At 36.7% G+C, this 23,358-nt stretch overlaps 1 protein-coding gene across 9 annotated transcripts in view; it reads left to right on the top strand.

The window, feature by feature from the left end:
• The window catches only part of TCF12 (transcription factor 12), a 214,295-nt gene extending 193,398 nt beyond the window's left edge, over positions 1-20,897 (top strand). For 3 of the 9 annotated variants that reach the window (XM_063449090.1, XM_063449092.1, XM_063449096.1), the window contains 10 exons: positions 214-284; positions 4,323-4,401; positions 7,162-7,235; positions 8,496-8,567; positions 9,508-9,705; positions 14,560-14,674; positions 14,929-15,097; positions 16,239-16,471; positions 17,856-18,009; positions 18,723-20,897. In XM_063449090.1, the coding sequence (XP_063305160.1) occupies positions 214-284; positions 4,323-4,401; positions 7,162-7,235; positions 8,496-8,567; positions 9,508-9,705; positions 14,560-14,674; positions 14,929-15,097; positions 16,239-16,471; positions 17,856-17,998 (1,154 nt within the window). In that variant the 3' untranslated portion in view covers positions 17,999-18,009; positions 18,723-20,897. The remainder of the gene's footprint in view (positions 1-213; positions 285-4,322; positions 4,402-7,161; positions 7,236-8,495; positions 8,568-9,507; positions 9,706-14,559; positions 14,675-14,928; positions 15,098-16,238; positions 16,472-17,855; positions 18,010-18,722) is intronic. The other 6 variants (XM_063449094.1, XM_063449098.1, XM_063449099.1 and 3 more) reach the window with 3 other exon arrangements.
• The last annotated feature ends 2,461 nt before the right edge of the window (positions 20,898-23,358 follow it).

A 23,358-nucleotide genomic window follows, 5' to 3' on the forward strand; every position in this document is an offset into this window, starting at 1 on the left:
GTCTAGTCTTCCTGTTATTAAAAGTGTATAGTGTTTATATATATATATATATATTTTTTATTTTATTTTTTTTGGTGGCAAGTTGCCATGTATTAATATAGCATATGTTCTGCAGTTCCTTTCATTTACCATTCATTCTAGCTTAGATTTGTGCAAAGGATCTGCACCTGTTTAGTAATGTTTTTTTTTTTTTTTTTCTAATGCCACTTGTAGGTGCAGGAAGTCGAGGCAATGCAGCGGGAGCTTCTCAAACAGGAGATGCACTTGGCAAAGCTCTGGCTTCTGTAAGTATCTGATCTCCGTAATGGCGAATTGGAAAGAATAAATACATACTCATCATCCAGCTTTATTGTCGATATAGTTGCCAGTAACAAACAGCAACAATTTTATTGCTTTGATTTGAAGAATGTTTTTTTTTTTTTTTTTTTTTATATATGGTGACATGCATTCCCACATTACAGTGTAACACTATAAAGGAAACAGCTGTCTTGGAAAATATCAGTTTACAAAGTGAGCCAGAGGAATACTCATTCATAAAATTTATAGTATAAAGGAACATGCATTTCTATAATGAAACCCCCTCACGTGACTAAATATTGGTAGTAACGTTTGGATACCCAAATAAATATTTTACAATTTAAATAGTAGTTTTCGTATGTTATCACAATTGCTGTAACATCTTATCGTGCAGTATTGTATCACTATTAAGTGGATTTTTTTTAGTGTGGGTGTTATGGATAGGGTGTCCTATCTGGCACACACTATTCCTGGCTGAGATTTCATGCCTGCGGGTGCATTATGCATATTTAATTGTATACCAGTGACTTTTGTTTTATTGGGTTGAGCTTGTTGATGGAACCCACTGCTAATGCATTTATCATTTAGTAAAGCATATAATATGCTGTTTTATCCAAACAAAGTTGTCAGAAGGTTTCGTCTGTCCATGTCTGCTGTATTTAGACAGGAACTGTTCATGGTCTTTGAGGTTGTTTCCATGTGCATTACACATAATAAATGTGTCCCTTATGTGAATAGTGTTCCCTCAGTGTAAACTAGAGAATTGGTTAGAAACAAATTCAAATAGTATGCAGTAAAGCCAAGCCATGGCTGTTTAATCTATGTGCTGGGTGGGCTCCAGTTGTCATGGTGACAAGGTTCCGTCATCCTGTGCTGTTGCTTGGCAGGAGCATTCAGGTCATTCCATAAATCACTGCTGTCATTTCCAATGGAGATGCATTCCATCTGCTCTATGAATGCGTGCCATAGTCTGCACACTTCAGTTCATGCCTATATCCCACCCAGTTTTATTTTAGGGTTTTTTTTTGTATACACAATCAACCATACAGTTGTGCATACCACATGGTTTACTGCAAATGTGGACATACTGTCTACAAACAATACTTCCTGCAGTATGGTAGCTTGATATAAAAAAAAAAAAAAAAATACAATTATATAGTTGTTTTGTTACAAGCAATGCTTAGTTGAAATCTGCTTTTAAACACAATTTTTTTTATAAAGGACTTTCATGTGTAAAAGATCAGAAGATGAAGCATTTGTTCGTCAGTTAAGGTATTAAAGCGCATACAGAATACTATGTGATTAAACATGTAAGGCCAGATAATACATTTGCAAAGGTTCTTTTATTTTAGGTTTAAGCCTGGATAATTGTGGTCTTAATCTCAGGGTAGCCAAGAAAGAGAATTGTACATGAAAGTATTTACACAAAGTTCCCAAAGCCCTTTGGATTATGCATTAGTTTGGATAATGAACTAGTGTAGATAGAAAAGAAAGAAAATCCGGGTATTTGTGCCATTTCTAATGTGTTTTCCTGAACGTGTGCCAAATAATAACCCTTTAAGATTGTGCCCACGGAGGGTTATATGAAGGGAGGAACATCTGGTTTATTTCATTGCCTAATGTCAAATCAAAACACTCTGGCTTTAATTCAGAGGAGATCAAATAAGAGTGCTATTTAACTTTGCTGATTATATCAGATATCTCTCCAATATCTTATATCATGAACTCTGTAAAATGCTTAGCGTTGTCTGGATATTTAAGTGGCCACTGGGTTGTTCACAAAAGAATCTGAAATCCAGGAAGTTGGCTTTAAACCATTATTCATAGATGTAGATTCTCTGTAGCTCTGGGGCTCCATAATATTAGCATGACAAAGCTTAACTGAAATGTACACTGTGGTGTTTAAAATATTGGACTAACAGCTCTATGGACTGACTCTGCTGGCCCTCTATTGTACGGCTTTTGTCTCCGTCCCTTTTCATTGTGTTTGGGCATATTGGCACCCCACTGACAGGAATGGACCATGACTGATGGTAGGAGGGTTCTTGTTTTGTTGCTAGAAAATGAGTCATGTTACCATTAGCTCTAGCAGAAGGTGTAAGAGTTATTCATATTGGTCATTTACTGCTGGTGAGGCTGAATACAGGAAGTTTTAGCCAATTTCTTGGCTAGGTTATATCTTGTGCATTTATTTCCACATAGAGACAGCTATTTCTGGAAGCTTTTCTGAATGTCTACAAGTGTTATAAGTATTTAAACCAGCCTCTCTAGAAATGCAGAAAATATCTAGAAATTAACTAAAATGAAAAAAAACAGTGTACTTGAATAATATGCATTGTTGATGGAAACACTAAATAACATAAATGTGAAATCATGTGACAGTTCCAACGTGATACATGTGGATTCTACAGCATTTTTGGTTTGAGAATTAAAACCTAAAGATAGATGAATAAATGTAAGTTGACCCAAATTAGAATTCGCCAAAAGTCTTCTTTGACATACATTTATATATTTGGATGCTTGTGCAACCTGATGAACTATATCTGGAAAGACTAAGGCTTTACTTTACCTGCACACATAGTTGAATGTATTTGTATGGAGATAAAAACATGTGGTTTGTTTATTTGTAACTATATGAATGCTTTTTGTATGTGAATGTCGGACAGTGAGAGTGGGGGGATAGTGATCTGCTGAGGAATTCTGTATGAGAATGTTTCTGTGGTCTCACAAGAAGCACCACCAAAGAACAAACCTGGGAAAGGGGCCTAAAATAGGGACTGTCCCAAAATATCCAGGAAAACTGGATAATGTGTGTACTGACAGATCCCAGATATCACTTTGATAAAACATGCAGCATTACCTCTGGCTAAAATATATATTCGTAGAATGAAGACTTCTTCAGCTGATTTCTGATCTCTGCTGCAAGTTCATAGTCACCTGCAACATTATTTACGTGTCAGGGATTTCTTATTGTATTCCGGGGATTGACTCATATTTCTAGTATAGTTTGTTGCATTTTTAATTAAATATGAGCAGTTCGGGGGGGCAGGGCCTGACCGCAGAGCGGAGCAGTCGCATGTCGCTGCTGCTCCAGCTTTCAAACGTGAACACCGCCGATTACCGACGAACTGAGGCTGTCAACCACCTTCATGTACCTCCCAAACGACTGGGGCTACCGAGACATACGTGTAGACACCAAGCAGAGTGATATTTGCAACGGCTCCGACTAGCCCGAGGTTGCGGCCTACAGGCATGGCGGCGGTGGGGGAGACGGCCGCTCTCCCGCCGCTGAAGCAAGCTACGAGACAAAGTTTGTGCCTTCGTTCCCCCCCCTATGGACCGGCGGGGGTTATCCCGGTCTCCACCAACTGGACACACGTAGACGCAGAGATTGCAGCTCCCCACCCAAGCCTGGACTCCGGATGCCCCGGGCCCAGCCACATGGCGGGAACATCACAGTCCGCAGGACTTAAACCCTCACTACCGCAACCCACAAGCCTGGACCTTATATTCCAGAAATTTTGGAATGAGCTGGAACGACTACTCACAAGTAGAAAATATTAGAAAGTAATTTAAACACAACAGTTGCCTTTCCCATACTGTTGGACTATTATAATGGCAACAAAAAAAGAAATAAAATAATGATACTAAAATTACTCTATCTATCTTTATTTATTTATAAAATTGTTTACTGTGTGTGTGTGTGTATATATATATATATATATATATATATAGCTATTTTATTATTATTATTTTTTTATTGTTGCCATAATAATAGTCAACTGTTGAGTTTAAACCATTTTCTAATAATGTCTATTTTTTCAACAGGCATTAGGAGGAACAATATTGGTTTTATATTCAACTTCAATATGTTTCTGGTTAATTTAAAGTGTAAAACGTATTTAATAAAAAAATAAGATAAAACATCCGTTAATTGCTACTTTTCTGATTCATTTAAAAAAATCCTTTAAAAAAAAAAAAAAAAACCCATAGCCATTAATTGCTGCTTTTCTGCTTCATTTTAGATTTATTCTCCTGACCATACCAGCAGTAGTTTTCCATCAAATCCTTCGACCCCTGTTGGATCTCCGTCACCTCTGCCAGGTAGAACCTAATTCTTTTTCTCTTACCAATATGATGGAATTATCTAAACAAACACTGTGGCTTAATAGGTCATAAAGACAGAGTGTGTTCTTTTTGGTATTAATGTCTGATGACAGGAACATTTCATTTTTACCATGGTAAATGGACCAGTGAGAAATCTTAAATTGGAACAAATGCTTGCCATATTTTATGAATCATAAGTCCCTGGGGAACTTAGTAACACCAGGGTGGGCCAGCTTGCTAAATATTTTAGCCTCATATATTCTGATGATTTCATATATTTATTTCTTAGCAATAAGACAACAAAGATTTTTTTTTTTTTTTAAATCACAATTTGGTAAATGTTAATAGCAATATATATTTGTATTACTTTTTTTTCTTTTTATCCACTGAGGTAATAAAATGGAAACGTATATATAAGAGGAGCAATTCTTCCAACATTTATAAGATGAATTATCTAAGGATCGGGTATAAATTTCACTTCTCATGTTGCTTTGCCGAGTGAGATTTTTTTTTATGTGGTGTTCGCTGTGTGCGTTACGATTTTTTTAGACTGTACTACATGAGCTGCCCATTTAAAAAAAATTTTTTTTCCATCATACCTGTGATTAATGAGAGAGAATCATCACTGATTGGCTGATATGCTTTATGTTTACTGGTACAGATGCAGTCACTTGGCACACAATATGCTTATATATTGCATAGGCCTATTGGATGAGGAGCAAGTGTTGACTCCTTTCTCTCTCTCCACCCATTGCATGAGATAGCAAGTTATCTCACCAGCAGCTGCAGAGATGTGTGTGTGTTTTTTATAGTATAACTTTTATCATACACATCAAGCAAAACATTGCATGATGGGAGTTGTAGTCAATAGTGGCTGTGTATCCCAATTTTAAAAAAATATTTATTTTGAAGATTTTTATTATTTGAATACTTTTAGTAGTGTTAATAAATGTTCACCAGCTTATTATAACACTCTTATTTTAGCAGTCCAGAATCTGCTACAACCCTAGCTTTCTTTTTATATTTAATAAAACCGCATTCTTGGTCACAACGGGATGTGAGTTGATCATTTTTAATTTACCACAAAACATGTATTGCATCACAAGCTATGTGCCTTGCAATATTTAGTATTTTCTCCAGTTCATAATCCATGTCTCGCTCAAAAAATATCTAATGAATCATTGGCTCAGAGTTATCTGTGAAAAGATCAAACTAAATGCAGACATTAATATGATGTGCAGTCTGTTTATATATCGAATGCTCATTATTCCACTTGGCTATCGATTGGTCTAGTGTGGAGTACAGCTTTGGATCAATATGAAAACTAGTTTCTTGGCGTCCCTCAGCGTTAGTTTCCATATTTGTTTGGTACTTTCTAGGTGCTTTTTGTACGCTATGTCCGCCATAAAGTAATGTGGGGAAAAAGTGATACTTTAAACCAGCGTTGTGGAGTCTGAGACAAAGGTTGTGTGTACAGACTCAGCAACACTGCTATATACAGATTTCTGCATTTCAAACAAGATTTTGTTTAGAAATCTGTATATAGCAGTGTTGCTGAGTCTGTACACACAACCTTTGTCTCAGACTCCACAACGCTGGTTTAAAGTATCACTTTTTCCCCACATTACTTTATGGCGGACATAGCGTACAAAAATGCATATACATGGATAACACAAATACCAATGAGAACCCAAGCCTTGCAGACTGAAGCTCCAATCTAGAGTGAATGGGTGCCAACAGCTGATGAAACAATAGCTACCCACAACTATCTGAATCAACAGTCTAACTGAAGAGGGGCTATGTTTTTGTGCTTGTTGAAGTAATACATTTACAATGGATTTCCTTTCCCATTCTTAAGCGCTAAATGGGTTGTGTCTCTCTGCATAAACACAGAAGAATTTGTAAATGTTTAGTTGACTATGTTTGACAATGCACACAGAAAAATATAACTCTCCGCTCCTTGTGACATTTGCTAAACGCTGTTTACATTGAATTATTCTGAAGAGCACCTCGCCCTCCATGCAATACAAACATGCTCTAGTCCTCTCTTAAATGATATTCATTTGTGGATTTCTCCACAAAGAATTTGTAATGAACGTATTCCTCTCTCACAGACACAGTTGTGATTGAAGGAACATACCCATAGGCTTTTTTCTTTGATGTGCCTTTCTGGTTTTCAGTGGTAGATCTATAATTTAATAATGGTGTTGCTGCATTATTCAGCTGGTGAGGTTACAGGAAAAGTGGGTCCTAAGCACATCAATCATATACTATGCCTTTCCTCCAGAACTGGAAAAAAGGTATTGGACTTGTTGTCTTCCTCTTAACATAGTTTACATTTTTAGTATGTTGGGGATTATTCTTTCGAGAATGGGTATTATGGAAGTAACTCAAATGAATCCTGCATTGTCACTGGTCAATTAACTAGAATTACACTATCCCAAGGTAAAGTGCCTGCGACGGCTGTTAGAGATATAGTGTTTCACACACTCGTGTTATGCCAAGATCTAAGCTGTTATTAACACATTTGTGGGGGAAAAGTATGGTAGTTCCATTTGTTTCAGAAAAATTATGTCCACTGCAAAGCCTATTTAAACTAAATTAATCAAGAAGTAATAACTACAGTTTACTTTGTAATATTTAATTACTGCAGCGAAAAAGAAAATATGGTATAAATTTGTTGTGTGTTTTTCTGTAGATCAGTAAACCCTATAAATGTATGGTGTTTTAAGTTATACTTTATTTTTCTTTTGGCAGGTGCTAACCAGTGGTCGAGACAAGGAGGGCAAACACCTTCTTCTCCAAGTTATGACAATTCTCTACACTCCCTGGTAAGATAGTGTGACATTGTTTTGATACATAGACACAACTTTTAAAGTTTCTGCATTTTTCTCTATGTCTCTGCTCATTGAAGAAATCAGCTGTATGATGTTACAAACACATTCCTTGTGAGCAAATGGTTTGGGTTGACAGAACAATATAAAACATATAGGGTGTGTCTGCCACCATCTGTTACTTGGAAGGCTAGTCTCTGTTTAACAGACAGCTGCTGCTAAATTGCTGTAATGGGAGACCAGGGTTACTCCATAAACCCATAGCTAATTTTCATTGTCCGTTCATTGTTTGGAAAGGGTGGGAGTTTATAAAATTCATTTAATATCCTTTAAGTGACTTAAAACTGAACCCTGAAATGCTTGAGCATCTGCCTTATGATGGGCAAGGAAAGGGTACACACAGATAATCAAGGATCTGCTATCTCCTTTAGTCTGGTTTGGCCATTTTCCCAAGCCATTACAAACCATTGCATTACTCTATCCCTCTGGCACTAAAAGGGTTCTGAGATATGTTGCTATTTTTAAATTTGTTCTTCTTATTTATTACACTTATGCTACGTATCCGTAGCTTCCACTTTGTGTTTTGTGTATGTAAATGGAAAATAATTGAGTATTTTATGTTTTCTTTATTTGTTTATTTTGTTTAAACAAACAGAATTTGGATGGCAATCTTCTAAAAATTTCCAAAGTTCCAATAGTCCAATAAAATGTTACCTGATTCGTCTATACTTTATTTTGCATTTGAATCACTGGACATGTACATCTTGCCAAAACGCCTTTATATATATAATTATAATATAATATGTGTGTGTGTAAATATAATCTATATAATAATATACTAATATGCAGGAGCTAGGCAGAGTGTATGTTTATGGAGTTATATGTGAAATACATAGGCATGTGTGTACTATTGTATGGAACGAAGCACTGCCACATTAGTGTACTACTACCAATGCACCATACTCTGAAAAATTGTAAAATACCTTTCCTGCTATCCTGCCTATATCTGCCTCCCTTCTCCTGATGGTCTGAAAAATCCCAAATGTGCTCTTTTTGACATACTAAATCTTTGTATTACTCCTGTCTATTTGAGTCTCACACCTCTAATGCCTAAAGTCTATTTCTTCAATCCACCATCTGCATTAACTTGACTAACTTTTCACGGAGACCTGCATGTCAGCTGTTTTTTATTTTCTTTTTCTCTTTAATTAATCTTAATCTCTGCCTTGCTTTCTTGTCCTGTCTTGACTTTGCCAGAAAAATCGTGTTGAGCAGCAACTTCACGAGCATTTGCAAGATGCTATGTCCTTCTTGAAAGATGTCTGTGAGGTAGTAGTATTTCTCTTTAGATGGTGCCTGTTTGTGCGTGTGTTTGTCTGTCAAATGTACTTACAGTTTTTCCCTATTGTGTAATGCCGTTGCTCACAGCTCTGGCTCTGAAATAGTTAAAAACCGCTCGATATAAAATATATTTTGGGCATTCAATACATGTGAGACACTGGCAGTGAAAAAGAAAAAGCACCTATACCTGTAGCCCAATTTCTCAAACCATGTTGAAAGTATATGGCCAAATTAACCAAACGCACATTCCACCATGTGCTTTGTACAATGCAGCCTTTAATGTTGAAATAATCCAGACCACATTTATTTAAATTTACAGACTGTGAAAAAAATGATTAATATAAATGGCTGGTGTTCACCTGGTTCCCCAGCTGGCCTATTTGAAATTGCATGGAAATATCTGTTTGCTAAAAAGTGTCTTTTTATGAATTTTATTAACATATGCTAACGTCAGAGTAATTGTGTGTTTTATTAACACCTGTTCCACGCAATGAAACCCAACAAATAATATAGGTGCATATGTTTAAACACAGAGGTGGTTTATACGGGGAATATTATTTCCAGCCAGAAAAGCTATTTTTTCATGTGCCCACATAATTCTTAACATCCTTCTTGTAGCTAAGATTTGGATATTTAATATTACATGTAAGATTAATATTTAGTGTCAGCTGATTGTGCAACTGAAAGGGTTAAAAATAAATATGGCCATGGTGTTTGTATCGGAGAATGTTGCTTGGGATGTTCGGTGAAACTGTTTTGCACATTTGACGAATCGTTTAACCCCTTAAGGACCAAACTTCTGGAATAAAAGGGAATCATGACATGTCACACATGTCATGTGTCCTTAAGGGGTTAAAGTACCAGAGTGCTGTTGTGGTTTGAAGTTTTCTTAATGTCACCCAATGACTGGATTTTTAATTACTTACAGCAGTCGCGAATGGAAGATCGTTTGGATAGACTTGATGATGCCATCCATGTACTCCGAAATCATGCTGTAGGCCCTTCAACAAGCATGTCTGCAGATATACACAGTTTATTGGGTGCAGCCCATAACGGGCCCATCGCAAGCCTCACCTCAAGTTATGGAACAACTGGACTTGTAGCAAACAGTCGACAGTCCTCAATGGTAGGCAGAAATATTCAGTATTTATATATATATATATATATATATATATATATATATATATATTCTACGTGTTTACTTTTTTAATGGCGGCATAACTTAAAATTCCACATGAACAGTAAAGAGGTTACTCACCCACAATTGGCAGTACTAGGATTCTGAGTAAGCTAGGATTGAATTGCAATCTTGGTATTTTTTGCAGACAAATAAAAACCTAAATTAGGGAATGCACCTGCCCTTAATTTGAAATTTAAGGTACACCCCCCCCCCCCCCCCCTCAAACTTTGCTCACGCTGACCTTGTCACTGGCCCATAAAATCCCGCTGTACCATGTGCCTGAAAGCAGAGACTTTCTGCAGAGTATATTTTAGCTTATACATGCATTTTTTCCAGATGTGTAATAATTGGCAGAACATTTTTTCTCCTTGAAATATTGTGCAGAGAGATTGAATAGGAAAAGCAGTCAAGAGGGACTGAATTTCAAGCGTTCTGGTCTGGAAAAGCTGTTTATTGTAAATTGGAACTAGACTTCAATAGCAGATGCTGGCAGAATGCAGCCTGAATGTGAATGTTAGTCTGAACAGGCCTAAAATTTTAACTCTTGCCCCCCCTCCATCCCCCACCTCTAATCCTCTCCCCCCCCCCCCCCCCCCCCCCCCCCCAAAAAAATTGAATAGAGTTAGTGCACAGCTGTAGTGGAAGTAACACTGAAAAGGAAACGATTTCTAGATTAGTCCCAAAGTAGTAATTCATTCCATCTTTGTTAAAGGCATGGGAATCATTTAAAGAAAGGGAAAACAAGTAGGATTAATATTTAAAAAAAGATTTAAAATGCATCTCCCAAGTGCTTTATGATAGAAATTCAGTTTTCTCTCTGCTTCTTTGGAAGGACCTGGTTAGAATTAGCAAGATTGGTGGAGGGAAGAAGGTGTTATGTGCATGTTAATATTATTTTTTTTAACAACAACTCAAAACAGAAACAGGTAAAATCTCTGAGATTGCTCTGTTTGTAAGACGTGGTTTTGCCATTCAATTAAATCTATCTTTATGGCACAGTATCGGGAAGCTATATTTCAAATTTTTTTTTCCCCCCTTGTAAGTTATTGTATTTCCAAAACGTTAACAGTATAACGAACAGATTAACAGCAGAAGACTGAGGTTTTTAAAATGTCCAAGCCAAATCTCCTACTGTGAAAACACAGCTACCAAACAAACACGCAGGACTTTTTGTAACATTTCCACAGTGTTCAATTGTCAATACAAAGGCCATCTTAATGAGGGAAAGTGAATATTAAATCCCTGCTCACACTGCTTCTTTATAAAGGCCACGCTACGGTAGGAGAAGTTTCATTAGTGATGAGGATTTGTGCCATGTAACAGACATTGTTATTTATCTTGATTTCTTTCAAGATTAGTTTTTCTTTCAGTACAGTCTTATTTGGTGAGTTAACTCCATTAGTCTCTTAAGAGCAAGCAATACATTTAGCAGAGCACCTGCTGCTCATTTAAAAGTTGAGTATTCATCATTTTTAATGACATATTCTGTGTGTCATCTTCCAAAGCATGCGTTAGATTTGTCTTTGTTTTCTGTGGATATGTATTTCTGTAGCTTAATGACTTTAGTACGAATTTATGTTAAAATATATTTTTGCTGCCATTAATTTTGTAGGTCAATAAAATGTCCAAAATGTTCTTGGTTACTAGCATATATCATTTTTTTTTTCTTTTTTCAATAAATGTGTCTAAATGCTAGCCTCCTAACATACCGGTATTTAAATACATTTTTAAAATGTGTATTTAAAAGAAAATGTGATTTGTTCTTTGGCAGTTTAACTCTGTAAAAATAAATAATATTAAGTGTATTTGCTGGCAAATACTCTATTTGACTTAAGCTTTAATACCACATAACCTCCGATTTTCTCACTTTTAAATCCAAATTCAATTTACCAGGGGTAGATGATCTTGCCAAGGGAAGCTAGGAAACTGGCGTCTTTGAGTCGTTTTTATGTGATTAGTGTACGCAGGTTTTTTTTTCTTCTTTCTTTAAACTGTATTTTTAGGGCCAGATTAAAAATTAAACCGTGTATCCAATTTCCCGTCACCCACAGTTGCCTTGTTTTCCTGCATGTTTGATCCATAGTTAATCAAAACTGTTTATCTGCCAGGAGTAACTGAAAGCTCTGTTTTTTTTTTTTTTTTTTTTTTTTTTTTTCATATCTTTTTGTGTCTTGTTTATTCTAATAAGACCAAAGGTATTTAATCATATTTCTTGTGGCATCATATTCTAGCTGTTTGAGTTCACGAGTTGCTGCCTTTTCTGTTGCCCAGTTTAACACTTCCAGAATATGAGCTTGTAGCTTAGTCAATAGATGCCAAAGAGTTTGAATGGATATTGCATGAGATGGATAACTTCATGTTTTGGTCCAAGTGTTGTAATTTGAGTTGACATAATTTAGCAGGTGTGTGTGTGTGTGTATATATTGTGCTTTTTCACTTTTGCACCCTTACTTGCAGTGTAAAAGCTAACTGCAGGAAATGAATTACAAGTGTGATTTTGATTTTAATAAATTTAAGTATTACAATTTAAATCCCGCAAAATCAGCACTTGTGTAATTTCTGCGCAGCCCTATATGAACTAAGTGATTAGGCATGCTTAAACACAAGTCGGCCTCGGCAGCACAGTTAGATCCGCTGGGAGAAAACAGATGCCTGTTTGGTTCTTTGAGCAGCTTTCGGCAGTGCCCAAAAAGCAGTTCAAAGGCCAGTGTGGTGTCACTTGTTATAGACTGGTTTTATTGGGAAGTGTGGTTTGAGTAATCACTGAAATGTAGACAAGTGTGTCAGCAGCAGCAGACTGTCAGCTGTATGCTAATGAGCTGTACAATTAAAGGTCCGTCCCATCCAGCCATGCTGAGAAGGCCACTCGGAGGAGACAAAGCACTGTTTGTACACCTGTTATATATGGACATTGCCATCTTAATGGCTGTAACCCTTTGTGTATCAAGTCATAGCACAATGCGTGGCTGTGCTGTACTTTGCCAGTGCAGGCGTTAAAAGACAAAAGAATGGCTTAGTGCAAGTTTAAGAAGAAGAAAAAAAAAAAGGGCAGCACAGGCTTTGAAAGTAAAATTCTTCAGGAAACACACAAGAAACATTTGCAGATGGAATCTGGTTACAGATAGGCAGAAAGGAAGTTCTGCTAATTTGATTAAGCATGAATTGCGTGTTCCTGAGAGAGGTGATGTAATGGGAAGATTTAGTTACCCATGTAAATAAAGATGAACTCTAACATTAAAGGTCATCTCTTTCATATAGTGGATTTAAATTAAATGTGCTTTACTATCGCAAGGATATACTTTTTCATTTACACTCAATTGCTGGGGGAAAAAATGTGCCTGGGGCTATTGTTTTTTTTTTTATTTCTTGCCAAAACAAATTAAAGTGAATGATCATTTAGGACATGAAGGGTTAAAGCATAACACCCATTACACAAATTATTTAATTACTATTTTATTTATTTTTATCCGTTCCCAAAATATTTAATGCATATAATACCAAGCAGGTCATATTTCAAAATGTTTTAATTTATAATTGTCTCAGTCAACAGGAGCATTGTATTCCAGAATAAAAAAAATGAAATGCATGGAGAAAAAAAAAAACATTTAAAATAATATTTTAGCATGAAGCAAATTATGTGGTTTCAATACTTGGGTAACCCATGTGTTATAAAATAGCCTACTACAGGGCACTCTGTGTCTGCAGAAAATAATATTAGCCAAACTTTAAATACATTTAACTTTCCTTCTCATCCATTTAACTTTGTTCCAAATGTGTTATGCAAAATGAAATAGAATATCTTCACGCCATAGAATGAAGTATGGACCAATCTCTGGGCGTAGAGAAAGATATACTAATAGCATATTAAAATTTATATGTTCTACTCCTAGCTTTGAAAATATCTGCTGGGTTGTATTTCATATGATTCGGGGGGTTTTAACATTGTTTTTGGTCTTTCATTTTCACAGTGTAAACTGGCTGCCAGTCAGCTTTAATCCATGTTATTTGAAATCTATATTCTTACTTTGTCAAGCTTTTCCTGTCAGTCTGTCATTCTAGGATTGGCTATAGCATCTTAGATGGCCATTAATCTGGCAGTTCTTAGATTGAGTTTGTACAAAATCATCATACTTTGCAGGCATAACATGCAGCATCAACTTTCTAGACTTCTATCGAGAATCTGCTAAAGATGTACTGCTGCCTGTTCTCCATAGAAACTGAACTGTGCACATTGAATTACATTGTGATATTTCTGGCAAATTATTTAAAAGCTTAAATCATCAGCAAAGTCATTTCTATCTGCTAGATGGAAATTCTCATGTTTTTGTCCATCTTAACATTTTATAGACAGTATAGTATATATAAAAAGTGTACATGTATACACACATACATACAATACTGTTTTTATATTTTTCATTTAATAGCATTGTGTTTACTCAGAGTGATCATTAAGTGGCTTCAAAAAGACACAATGTATTTGCAATGGAAATATGAATACATGTTGATTTTGTAATGTACTTAATGACGAACACTTTGAATAAAAGCCATTCATTAGTAAGCTACGAATGTTAAAATGTAACTTCTGCAGTGGCTTTCTGAAAAGAACATCTGTGCAATCTTTACATCTCCATCAACATAAACCTGCATTCTTGGGATGTAAATGTGTCTAATTGATTGCATTTATTTTAAGAATAATCATTGATTTCATTTCTTGTGCCTGAGGTTATATTTACACAGAGGACTAATTTGAATGTATACCTCTTGAATTTTATATGTGATGCTGTTCTTTCTCTTCTGCAGTTGGGAAATCACAGAGAAGAGTCTGTAAGCCTGAATAGTGACCATTCGGCTCTGTCTAGCGCTGTCTCTGCTTCAAGCACAGAAATTAATCACAAAACACAAGAAAATTACAGAGGTAATGCACACCCCTGATATAACCTCAACCACAATGTAACTTCTTATAATGTACGTCCTAAACCAGCTGCACTGAATACCATTTTTTGTTTGTTTGTTTTTGGCTTTTCTACCTTGAAGGTGTTAGTATAAAAATAATAAAATCCCTCTTGTATCATTGACCTCGTTAGGTTCTGTTTAGTATTAATTTAGCACTGATCGTACTGTTTAATGTGCAATTATCACAATAAAACATTTATCAACGTTTATCCTCAGCATTGTCCGGAGGATTGACAGGCCAGCCTGGGATTCCAAACCTTGTAGAAGTCAAGTCAGAGCGTAAAGAAAAAGATGAGAATATTCACGATCCAGTGTCTTCGGACGATATGAAATCAGACGATGAATCATCACAAAAAGACATGAAATCTTCAAGAGGGAGAACAAGGTAGTTGTGTTTCAATTTCAGGGTATACGTTGATCACAGGGGCACTACACAACTATATTTTTCCCTTGTTTATTTTGACGCACCGACCTTAAGTGCCGTTCAAATCAATAGAAATTATGTTTTATTTACAAGTGCATGTGTTTTCACCTGTTTAAATGAAAATCACTTACAATATTTTCTGATTGATTTTAAACAAATAATGTTTAAACCTCTACCGTAATTGATGTTTCATTTTGCACCTGATTTGCTATTTGATTTATTCCGTTTTGTGTTAAACCTTAGAAGAAGCAATCTCATAATAAGATCCAATTGTAGTTTGTAGTAGAGAGTAAGAAGGTCTGAGTTGCATATTTAGCATAAATGTAAAAAGTAAGTCTATAGTGTAAAAAAAATAGTTTTGGGAGGAAAGATACAGTACTCTGATCAGTGCTACACTGATATGAAATGCAGAAACACTGTCAATTGCAGATATAATGCCTTGTACTCTGCAGTGTTTCTTTTCTTAATTGAAATCCATTATCATCCTATAAATATAAAATATATTCTAAGCTTCAACACATTGCATAGTTTAGTGGCAGAGAATTTCCCAACTCTCTTAATGGGCATTGGTTAATAAGTAACGGGAGAGATTTCATAGACTGTGCTATCCCTTTAATAATAACCTGACACTTCTCAGACAAACCTGAGATGTTATCCACTGAGCAGGATAGTGGGGAATTCAGCTAGTCCCCACACGGGCGTACAAACAGCCATAGATGTGCTTAGGTTGTGAAGAGGAAAGCTTTAGCAAGCTGCTGGGGCTCCCAGTAGAGTTATTAAGAAGACTGCCTGACTACAAGGAAACATAATTAATACATTGTAAATTCTATTAAAAATTTAAATTAGGCTTCTCTAAAGTCACCATCTGGACTGGTGTAATGTTATTATGTACTCAGCTAAATGGTGCAGAATATGAAGCTACTGGCAGATTTCTAGCTATGGGAGTAGGTTTTCTGGCAAATATGTGACTGCATTGATTGCTGATGTGACCACGCAGGCTACTTCACAGGACGCGTTTGTATCATACTTTTATGATGTGGCATAGATATTCACACAGAAATGACAAGCTAAGTAGAGTTTTGTTTCTTTGTCCCTATTCTAGCAGTATTAATGAAGATGAAGATTTGAATCCAGAGCAGAAGCTGGAGAGAGAAAGAGAAAGAAGGATGGCAAACAATGCGCGGGAACGTTTGCGTGTTCGAGACATCAATGAAGCATTTAAAGAACTTGGACGCATGTGTCAACTGCACCTAAAGAGCGAAAAACCTCAGACAAAACTGCTAATTCTTCATCAGGCTGTAGCAGTTATACTCAACCTAGAGCAACAAGTCAGAGGTCAGTAATAATGTTAAGAAGATTTATAAGAAGCTATAGACTGTTTAGGGCTTGCAGAACTTTGGGAGTTAGAATGTTACCTTGTTATTAATCCCCACTCACTAAACTGGCTTGCAAAAGGTACATTTCTTTGCAAGCCAGAATCGTGAATGGGAATCACTGATTGACTGAGAGTGTTACCTGACCGCTCCTAGCCAATCAACAGTGCCCCTGCCCCGACTGAACTCCGCGCTTCCTCTAAGTGAAAATTCTGCTGCCAGGGGAGGAATGGACACCACCACTGGAGGCAACTTAGGGGTTAAACCTTTTGAGAATGATGTAACCCCTTGAGGTAAAAGTGCCTCCAGGGGCCTCCTGGCACCATAACAACATCATTTAGATAGTTTTTTTTGGTGCCTGGAGTGTCTCTTTAAGTATTTTGCTGTCTTGAGTAAATGTGTATTTTTTTAAAAAAATTGCGCATTCTTTATGGATAAGGTTAGATCTTAAATGAAAGGCAAACGTGTGGTGAGTGAATTGTTTATACAAGTAGCTTAACTATATACTACCTGAGGACAGAACAGGTTAAAGTGAATGGAAGCTGGTTGTTGAGGTTTTTTTTTCTCTCTTTCACTAGACTGTTAGTGAGAATATAGAGTACACAGAGCATTTTATAACAGTCAATCGTATATACATAAACGTTGGCAAAACTGTGGTGTTATTGAGAATTTTGTGTAGTTTGCATATTGTTTGTCATTCCTGTCCTACAGCTAACTTTGTGCTCACAATGTGTTTAAGAGCAAAATAACCAATGTATCATTCAGCAGTAGATTTAATTGTTTACTTCTATTTACCTGCTATAATTATTGCTCTAATCTATAAAGCTCCAACATATTGCACAGCTCTGTATGATTCTGATTGTTACACAGCCATGATGGTGGTAAACAAAATGCCAAATTGCCATCTCTGGTCACTGTGTCTTGGCTAAGTTAGTACATGTTCGCTATCCCACATTTCATGGCGAGTTTGGATTGGAATCCTACAAAACTTGGCAAGCTTTTTAATTCCTGTTTTTTCTGCTTATGAATGTGTGATGTTATAGGATTCATATATATATATTTTTATTATTAGTTTTTTACGACCTGTTTTTCAAATGTTGCTGGACATGATGGTATCTGCTTATTGTAGTGTGTGTGTGTGTTTCTAATATTGTTGTGGCCCAAAATGATTTTTTTTTTTAAGGTCCTAGTTCGCATCTTATTCAACCTGATATGGATCTGTAACATGTTGGATAGATGGATAGACTGTAGCCCTAATAAATATGGAACGATCAACTGTTCTGTTTATGGTTTGAATGTATGATTGTTAGCTGATGGTTGTTTACATTTGTTTGTTTATTTTACAGAGAGAAACCTCAATCCCAAAGCAGCCTGCCTTAAGAGAAGGGAAGAAGAAAAAGTTTCTGCCGTATCGGCAGAACCCCCAAACACACACCCAGGAGCTCACCCTGGGCTAACTGATAATACCAACCCTATGGGTCATATGTAAACATCAGCCAGGTAAGCCGCCTTGTATTTGTCTTTAGTGCTTAATGTATGATATGTTTACTGACCTCTCTATGAAGTCCAGCTTTACAGCAGTGGTTAAACAATTGATGTTGAAAACCACACGTCTTTTTTTAAAAGTGCACAAAGACCACATTTTTATATATTGACATACACATAGCTAGATATTCCCAATTACTGATACATACTTTCTCAAACATGTCAACACCAGTCTTTGATAGTAATATATTTTACAAACATATTACAATACAACATAGGATTTTTATAAAAAAGTGAAATCTGCAGAAGACCGGTTTAAATGTCCACATTTAACCTGCTACTGAATAATTTGTTGTTTTCATTTCTTCACATTCACTCTGATCACCTAGAAATGCATTCGCTCTGCACACAAAATGGCAAGTTATTTTAAACATACATGCCATCAATATCCACTTTGCGGAGGCCGCCATGATTCTCTCGTAAACCAGCAGGCTGCTCTGGTAACAGACGATCACTTGCTGCTCTCTGCATATGTGACCAATAGTTTAGTTCCAGGAGCAATAAGTAATGTTTGATCGAAATGTGTGCTTTCTGTTGGTCTATTCGTTGTATTAAACATTTTTTCATCTTTAAAAGATGATAATGTTCGTGAAATATATTCTTTCTTTAGTATATTTATAATCTAGTTGCTGAGGGATTTACTGACGTTGTTATGTTTTCATTTCCAGGACTCCCACACTATGGATATCATATATAACAAGGTGACCTTTCATCACAAGGACACAGACAACTAACATATCGACGACACAAATCTGACAGAATAATAACGAAGAGGGGGGAATAAATAAATAATAACTTGAAGCAAGAAACCCAAAATGCAATCTTACCGATTTTTAAAGCAAATGTTTAACACCTGCATTAGAAGTTGAAATCTACCAAATTGTCTGAACTTATCATAACTGTTTCAATGTGTCGTTTCTGCACAATCAGACTGTCATATTTCCTCCACAAATCGTGGAAGCTGCCTTGTGCCTAAACTGAATTGACAAATGCATTGTATCTACATATTTTATTTATTGTTAAGGAACTGTTGTAAAGGTCTACATATAAAAAGGGAAAAGTTGGGCTGAAAGTGGTAAAGATTTCATTTGATGCCAGCGTTTGTTAGAACTGTTCAGAGTATAAAAACGGTGGCAACCTTTGACCCTTAGCATTCCCAGCATACCTATTAGTGTCTTAAAGAAGGAAGGGAAACATTACTCGATGTCCTTTCTATTCCTTTTGCCATATAAATAGTGTTTTCCACCTACTGGAAAATATTCCTTGGTATAGCTTTGTTTGTTTATTTTATTTTTGTAATGTTATTTTTGTCTCTGGTAATCTGAACAGTTATGGTCATAGTTAACTTTCCACGCTAAGCTCAGTCAGTAGCAGTAGTAAGGATTGAAGAGCGGAACATTGCTGTGACCTAGCAGTATCGTATATAGAGGGATTCCTTATGTCCCCTATTTTGTTCCCATACAATTTCTCAAAAGAAAACTAAAGAAAATCTAGACTTCATAGCAAAGCTTTTAAAGTGAGCTGTAAATTGAGGGCAAATACCTTTGTTAGAACAGCTTTCTGTTCCATACCGTACCTGCTGCTTGTAGAGCAGTAAGCCATTAGCTTGTATATGCACAGACTTACAGCGGAGGTTATTCAGGCAGTAATTATGGTGGGTTAACAGTAACTGCTTACTGTGGCAAGTAGTGTGAACAAATCATCATGTGGTTGAAGTTCATATGAAACATAAGAGCAATGGTCACCACCTTTAGTTCTTTAATCTTTATTCATTGGGATTATGCATGAGTAACATTCAATCCGATGCAAACATCAACCACTTTGGAAAAAACAGACTACTAACGTGACCTGTCTGAAGTCAAGATTTATGTTCTAGCAGAACGCTTTTTAAGTATTTATTTGCCCGTGATCTATACCAAGCCCTGTTTGATACTTCCATGTAAGCGGTCTTCCACTATATAGAACATGGGAGAATTATAACTGAGAGTAGCATCCTGGTTTGAACAAAGTGTCTGCAAATGTAAGAGGATTCTAAACAGAACAAATTATGTTTTGGGAACTTTAAATAACGTGTTTATGGTTCCTTACAAATGAATGATTTATGAACTGAATGGATATTTACTATTTGCTTATATTATCATCAAATATCATGGGACTAGATCTGTGGCCTTGTTCTTTATTTCAGTATTTATCGACTAAACAGACGTTGTTGCTTATGACGTGAGAGCTTTCACGTGCTACTGCCTGGCCTTTATTTGTTTTCTTCTAAGCTTGTCTTTTTTTTTCCCCTTTTTTTTCCTTTGTTGGCTATAATAGACTTTGCAGTATGCCCAGAAGCTTTTCCTTCAGAAAATAGAAAGAAAAAAACATTTGGCTTATTTTTCACTGTAGTTAGTCTTTTATACAATAATCTTGTAAGAAAATTTCTTGAATTCTAAATATTACTCTTTCTAGATTTTTGAAATCGAAAAAGTTTTCAGTAAAAAGTTTCTTACTTTATTTTACTATATTAGGTAGTAAAAATGTAGGGTTATTTACCATAACCTGTTCATTAATATCAGAAATTTACAATAGCATTTAAGAGCATAGTTAGGGTCCTAGCATACAGTGTAGTACCTATGGAGTATTGTAAGAGCTAATTGTCCAAGATGAAGTGCTTATCATCTTGTTCTCCAGTTTCCATTATTGGTTTATTGCAGATTTGTACCCTGTGTCAAATTCAACGTATTGTTGATAAACCTTTTCAACCAGCAGCAAGAAGTTCAAAGTTTTCTGTCATTGTAACAGAAACACAATATGTATATAACATTTATGTAGCAATAAATGTGCCATCTTTTTTTAAACACGGCAAATCAGTGTTTTTATTCTCCTTTCTCTGTGTTAGAAGAAGAGATGTGTCTATTGTGTAGTTTCTTGTTAATAGGGTGTAACGGATATAAGCATATCATTTAACCAGTGTGTGTGTGTGTTTATTTGTATATACTTATTTAGAACAAATATAATAGGGATAGTCCCAATATATTGAACCTACTGCAGTACAGTTAGTTTAAATCTGAATAGCAGTCTCATGCCACAGACCGAATGTCCTGCGTTCCTTGTTTTTATAAAAATATTACATTTACTGGCAACCCATACATCGAGCAAGTTTTCATAGAACTGATGTCAGAAAGCCCTGAATTGACACCCAAGCACATTCCAATATTGCACTGCTTTATATCAGCATGGAGTGAATGACCACAGCTGCTGTAAGAAAGTTCTACATACATGAGTGGCACAGCCATCAAGCCTGAAACAAAAGAGGAGGAGGACTGGAATTCAAGAGAAAGTGATATTAGGCCCACGTCTGGGCAGAACTTTACATGGACCAATGCTTCATCCGCATGTTTCAATAAATCATCTTCATTTCTTCATATTCCTATATTGACTAATGGTACCCCATATGTTGTGATAACATCCTACTTATCCCCCCTTTCATGAGGGGGGATATTTGCTTCTTCCCAGGCTTGCACACACATTACAACATAGATTCGTCATTGAAACATGCGTTCCATTTTATTTTATTGTACTGTGTATCTGAGTATATACCTTATATATGTCTAGCATGACTCACACTTGAAAAAACATATTAATATAGAGCAGTGGCTCCCAGCCCTTTATGGACTAAGACACACTTTAATGAGGGAAACATTTCCAAATCATACCCATCTTAATATTTATACTTTCATCTACACCATATAACTGTAATATTTTCTTGCCTGACTCCTTCTCTATGCCATCAAGAAACACCTGGAGTTACAACAACCTGGAACCTTATGGCTACTCGCCTAGCAACCTGAGCTTAAGTGATATCACCCAACCATCAGTCAGATACTGCATAATGTAATAAAGCTCTTCCGACCTTGTACCCAAACACTAGACAAGACTGAGTGCAGGGACAAGACAATATTGGTTTACTGAACAAAAGGCAGTGTATTTATACAATTCAAGGTTCCACATAAAAATGTGACAAAACATATAAGACAGTTTGTGAACCTGGTGGGAATCTGTAGTGTCACAGTAAGAACCAGGGTACTGGGCGCATACACATGCCCATTACCAGTATGTCTGGGCTAAGCTGGACAGATGGTTAAGAGGGAAAGGAACACGTCCGTATGTGTATACTGTAGAGGGGGAGACAAAAGAAAGGGGAGCTATCTCAATCTGAGGACACACCTGACTAGAATATACAGTCCGCTACCTGTGACTTAAAGAACAATCTTTCCAGTCACCAGGGTAGAAAGTAGCACGCTATGGAATGTTAGGTACTCCCAGAATTACTCGTGCAGAGTGAACCTGCTGGCATTTCGGATCTAGACTGCCCGTACGGGTGGAACCAGTCTGATATGCTTGAAATCTGAGCAGGGACCCACCGCAGGGCAGGCTAATGGAGCTGTTGCCCGTCATCTCTCTTGCTACTTGTTTTTTCTCTCCTTAAGTTTAAAGGACAATCCAGACGTGGACCCCTTGCTCACAGTGCCTAGAGGGATATTGGCTTTACTTCACTGATGATACCTTACAAGGTTGAAACGATCGTCTGGGGTTGCCGTATCTCTTGTGCAGAGGGAATTTCGGATCTGGACTGCCCGTACGGGTGGGACCTGTCTGATATGCTTCATATATGTTCACTCTGTAATGGCACAAGTTAAGCTGAAGCCAGCTTGAGATCTGAGCGGGGACCCACCGAAGGACAGGTTGAGGGAGCTGTTGCCAGTCCTCACCTCTCTTGCTACTTGTTTTTTCTCTCCTCACAGAATTACAGGCTGACCTTGGAGCTTCACGGCTGGCAATGCTATGCACACTCGCAGTCGGTAACACTGACCAGGTTCACCTAAACAGTACCATGAGATGGAGAATTGCATGTTAAATCTTAAAACAAGCACATCATTAACTTTCAGTCCTGCCAACCCGGGAGAAGTCCATCAGGCGATAGTCTGAGGTGAAACTTATCTAGTCCTATCCAGAATGTCTGAACTGGTAAGGCAGGGTACAGTTGCTGTCCTTTCGGGAAAAAGGTTCTTTCGTTTGTTTCCAGAGGAATATTTTCATCCTTCAAGTGAATTAGCCATTTGGCAATCTTACTGGCCAAATACATATATATCGATACTTTTTGGTGCAGTTATTTGCTGCATAGTGATACCTGTGGAAGAAGTGCTGCAGCATCAGTGCCATTGTTTGTATTCGTTAAATGATTACATTTCTGGCCTTTACACAATGTTTCATTACCTCCTGCACCTGTTGTTTGAACAGCTTCCCTTTGCATGATTT

This window comes from Pelobates fuscus, chromosome 3 (assembly GCF_036172605.1).
Source record: "Pelobates fuscus isolate aPelFus1 chromosome 3, aPelFus1.pri, whole genome shotgun sequence".
NCBI lineage: Eukaryota > Metazoa > Chordata > Amphibia > Anura > Pelobatidae > Pelobates > Pelobates fuscus.